The 4,991-nt window shown below is 35.4% G+C and overlaps 1 protein-coding gene across 1 annotated transcript in view; it reads right to left on the bottom strand.

Moving 5' to 3' along the window:
• LOC103463380 (fetuin-B-like) overlaps positions 1-4,042 on the bottom strand; it is a 4,796-nt gene extending 754 nt beyond the window's left edge. The window contains exons 1-6 of the mRNA XM_008406682.2: positions 3,662-4,042; positions 3,145-3,258; positions 2,541-2,619; positions 1,663-1,829; positions 1,276-1,389; positions 3-137 (exon numbers count right to left, since the gene is read on the bottom strand). Coding sequence (XP_008404904.1) covers positions 3-137; positions 1,276-1,389; positions 1,663-1,829; positions 2,541-2,619; positions 3,145-3,258; positions 3,662-3,859 — 807 coding nt within the window. The 5' untranslated portion in view covers positions 3,860-4,042. The remainder of the gene's footprint in view (positions 1-2; positions 138-1,275; positions 1,390-1,662; positions 1,830-2,540; positions 2,620-3,144; positions 3,259-3,661) is intronic.
• Positions 4,043-4,991: the final 949 nt, after the last annotated feature.

Below are 4,991 nucleotides of genomic sequence, written 5' to 3'. Positions count from 1 at the left end.
ACCTGTGGTTCATAGATCTCACATTTCACCTCAACAGATTCTGCTTTCTGAAAGGAACTGGCGTCTTTTCCAACAGGGTTCATGTTTTTAAACGCCTCCTCGTGAGTCTTGTGTGAACCAGTACAGAACCCCCTGTGCTAAAAGAGAAGTTAAGAATAGTATGTGATTTCTTTTTTATGAATCAATTGTCTACATTCACATATTCTTGCAAAATTAGACTGGAAGGTAAAAGTGCACTGCAGTACATCCGAATTTTAGAATGTCAAAACGTTTAAAGTTAGTAGCGATTTGCACATTTGTAACAGGATTATGTTTGCTGCTCTGGTCGTTTTGCTTTGGGTGACTTTATGAGTGTCATTGATCAAATTATTAGACCTTTGGAAGCTGTGGGCTTATGTAGGGGTCAATCAAATATACTTTCTTTTATAACTTTAGTGCTCCTTTAGGAGACCTTTATCTTTTATCTTGGTGATCTCTTGAAAGTTCAACAGAGATTTTTTTTCTAAATTATTATTATTTTTGCTAAGAGCTAAACAAAAAAAATAAGCTCCTCCAAGTGCTACTATTTCAATCTTTTGAAATGCATGAAGTTCAGCCAAAAACAATCAATCAGACCCAGGAGGAGGGTCTTAATTCTGTCAGTCATGCCTGTGTATGGAATGCTCAATGTGCTAATGGCAGAAAAACAACTTACCATTAACGAAACTGTTTTTCTGCCATAATTCTTTTCAGATTAGACTAAAGAAGATCAGAAGGTCTGGCATGTTAGAAGAAAAATACAAAGAAATAATTCAAGTCTTATAAGAACATGCTTTTTGCAAGCCTGATATTTCTGTTTAAAATATTATTTTTTTAAACTGATCTTACATTTCCTGATTTCTCAAGAATATTGGGGTTTTATTGTCTGTAAGCCATAATAATAAAAATAAAAATAACGTGTTACAGAAAAAGCACAACATATGATGCGGACCCCAGGAAGAATAGTCTTCTGCGGTAGAGACTAATGGGAATCCTTAACTAAACAAATAAACAAACAAACAGAACCAAAAACAGATTACTAAAATAAAACAATAGTCAAACAGGAACTTGAAGTCAAACAACCTAATGAACAGAACAAAACCAACAAAATTAAACTTTTTTTTAAACTCATGACAAAATGAGGGATGACTAAAGACTTTACTAATTGCCACATGTCTGTCTAGGTTTGTGAACAGACTGTCTGAAATTAAGATTTTGAAATTTAGCTAAATAGCGATGTTTAAATCTGTTACTCACAGCAAACTGACAGTTCATTAGTTGGCAGTGGGTCAGCTCACTGAAATCAGTTTCTTTTGAACACTCCGTTTCCAGAACAGTGAACTCTACAAAGTAAGACGGTCCAACAACCCACTGGCAAAACACATAAAGTTATAGTACATACAGTATTAAATTGACATTCATAATATTTTTACTGATGCAATCATATAAAATTTAAAAAATGGGGAATCAATTTTACAATCATATGTTATTGTTTGGCCTCCCAAAAATACAATGAATTTTTGGGTTGAAACAATAGATGATGTAAAACGTTTTAAGGGTAAGAAGATTTCTCAAAGAAACTTGGCCTGGATCTGAAGTTTGATTTATTTGTAAATTTGGAAAGGTCCATGCACTTGGTTTTACCTGTAAGCTGGCTTTTGTAATATTCAATAGAGTGAAGTAGTTGGCAAAATGACTTTCCTTATTAAACTTCTGCAAAGCGAGCTTGGCTGTCTCCTTGATTACTGGTTCATTCAAGTTGTCAGCCGTAGGGCAATCCGGACACACGTGCACAACAGCAGTAGCTGCAACTAAACAAGGATTAAAGGTACAAAGTCAAAGAAACATAGCAAAAGAAACCAAATGCACCACAGTGAGAGGAACTCAAGTCTGAAAAGTTAATTTGATTTCTCATCTCAGGAACACAAAACATGAATAAATTCAACATAAGAAAAAGGAAAGCTAAAACCTAAAATATTAATTACCACAATCCTGCATTCCAGATTCATTTTTTTAATCAGCGGTTGCAACATAATGGTGAGCTCACACTTCAGTTTCTACAACTGTTAATCCACAAACGTTTTGCACACACAGGGGTGTTGTGAAGAAATTCTGTCAAACTTTGTAATTTTTGTTTGACAATTGCAAGGTTTGACAATTGAAAAGTAAATGCACTGGGTAGAAAGGAAAAAGAAACAAACAAAAACAAAACAGAAATATTTCCTATTATCATTCAGAGAAGGAAGAATAAAAACAACCCAGAAATGACCAAAAGATACTAAAAGTAAACAGTAAAAACACTGTGGAAAGGCAAAATATTTTACTAAGATGATAAACTAAATAAGACAAATCAATGCAAAATATACATTTATTACTATGAATAATAAAGCAAAAAAAATGGCAAAAGGCATTTTTCATGCTCTGTTCACTTACCTTGCTCCTCTAATTTATAATACTTTTGGGGTCAGTATTTTTTGTTAAGATTGTTATTTTGTTCTTTTTCTTATGGTCATTTCACCCACCTTCTCGCAGGGCACAAGAGTAGCTCTCAAGTTTGACCTGAGCATCAACTTGAACAGATGCCTGACACTCTCCATACACCTGAAGGAAGCACATATATTTACACACTTACTTTGTATAAAGATGACTAAAAGGGAGACATTCCAGAATTGTGCAACAATTTTTAGATTAATTATTATTATTATTATTATTATTATTATTATTATTATTATTATTATTATTATTATTATTATATAGCAACTCAGTTAACATACACTGTAAAAAAAATGGTAACATAAACGGGCAGCTATGGTTGCCAGAATTTTATTGCATCTACAGTATATGGTGAAATTCTGGCAACTACAGCTGACAGTATTTTACCATTTTTTTTTCTTTTTACAGCATATGTTTTTGTATTTATTCTTGATTAAGGCAGTTTTAGGGCTACGTAGGATCAGATCGATCAAAATAATAATGATAACCGTTTTGTGTTTGTGTGTGTGCGCGTGTGCGTGGGTGTGTGTGTGCGCGTGGGCGTGAGTGTGTGTGTGTGTGTGTGCGTGCGTGTGTGTGTGTGTGTCAGCTGTAATTTTACTGAAGTATAACACAAAACAGTTTTGGACTTACAGGTATATCTCCAAGACCTCTGACTTCACATTGTTTCCATGGTTTTTTGCTGATGCAGTGGCACTTGGTCTCCAGCACATCGATAGTCAAATTGTAAACTGAACCACTCTTCTCCTGGGTACAACAATAAGATGTGTATTCTACAATTAAAAACCAAAAGTGAGACAGAGAAGGACAGAGAGAAGAAAAGGGGGAGAGCAAGAACAAAGGTTCCCAAGTTGGAAATTCAACCCAGGATGGCTTCATGAAGGACTACCCTCTTTATATAGGGTGTCCGTTCTTCCTATACACTAGTGACAATCTATTAGGAGTATGGTTAATTAAAAAATATTGCAGATTGCAAAGGCAGCCGGACTAAAAATGTGAATAGTGCCATTAAATTCTCTGAGTATACATTCTTCTGCAATATTCTTTCTTCAAGAACCCAAAATGTTGTCAAAATGCCAACAAAGTTGTACATTGAGACCCCATCTACTGTCCATTAATTCTGCGCACGCATGAATATTTTCACCCTAACCTGATTTGATGTGCTGGAGAGATCGTAGAGTCTGTTGAGAGTTAGGATGTATCCATCAGTCCTGTCCTGGTTGATCTGCTGCAGGACCTCTTCTGCCGTTCTCTCAACATCAGGGCTGTGACAGCCTTGTGACTCGACTTTGGCTTTCCCGTTATGGAAAAGTAATCCCAGTAACAGAACTAGAAAGGATACAATCATGTTCTTCTACACATACACAGTTTCTCTCACACAGGAGCAAACATACAATTGAAAAAAATAATAATCCTAGTTTTCACAAAGACTGTTCTGACAGACAAGAAGGTAAATGCTAGACTTTCACCCCTCCTGCAATGGATGAGCAAACAGCTGATTGCATCTATTGCATGAAAGGCCAATGCCTGACTGACTGAGCGGTCATAGTTCAAAGGGATATAAAGAACTTTAAGTCAGTGATTAAATACATAGGTTATTCAACTCTGTCATTCAAATAATGCATTACCTCCTTTAATTTTGTCACCCGATACTGATGTACAAGTGATATTTCAGTCCAACTCAAAAGTGCAAATTGTATTTTAAGTCACTTGCTCAATCGTCTCAGAAGGATCACATCAGGAGCAATCATTTAGAGCAGAGCTGAAATCAATCTGAGAAAAATCTTGATGCTCAGAACTAACTGACATGTCTGTTTTAAACCAGGGGACTTGAACCCTAGTTCTCAAGATCTACTGTCCTGCAGGTTTTAGACTGAATAAGAATTTTTATTTTTAGGGAAATCTTGGTGTTTTTTTTTTATTTCTCCTAGAGGTTTGTATATATTAAAGTGTTCTTAAACTTCCTTTCTGAGGTTTATTTTCTAGGCCAGGGGAATTCTACTCCAGTCCTCAAGGGCCTGTGTCCTGCAATTTTTAGATGTGTCCATTGTTCAACAGAGCCGGGGCAAAGTGGCTGTTCTGTTGAACATTTGTGCATTTGTGATGGTTTCTTGAAAACAACTTTGTTGGCTTTCAGCAAATTTGCTACTAATTTGATGTTTCATAATGGTTATGATCCATTTACACCAAAAACTTTTGCTTCAGTTATGATGCAATCTACTTTGTGAATTAAAGCTTTATTGTGATTGTTTTTGAACAGTTAATCACAACCTTTAACTTGAAATGACTCAATAGGTCAGTCTAGGGAAAGCGTTGTTTTTCAATTTTGCAACTGAAGAGGCCCACTGATAACGACTATTTGCTTTGTCTGGAAATCTGATTGCATCAGTAAAAGTTCACAAAGACAAGGTATAAAGACTTTTTTTTTTCAGTTTTAGCAACCTAGAGCAGATCTCCAGTCTGTAGTTAAAAAAAGTAGA

This window comes from Poecilia reticulata, chromosome 4, assembly GCF_904066995.2.
Source record: "Poecilia reticulata chromosome 4, P_reticulata-male-v2, whole genome shotgun sequence".
NCBI lineage: Eukaryota > Metazoa > Chordata > Actinopteri > Cyprinodontiformes > Poeciliidae > Poecilia > Poecilia reticulata.
The sequence above is the reverse complement of the archived record's forward strand: the minus strand, read 5'-3'. Positions and strand labels throughout refer to the sequence as shown.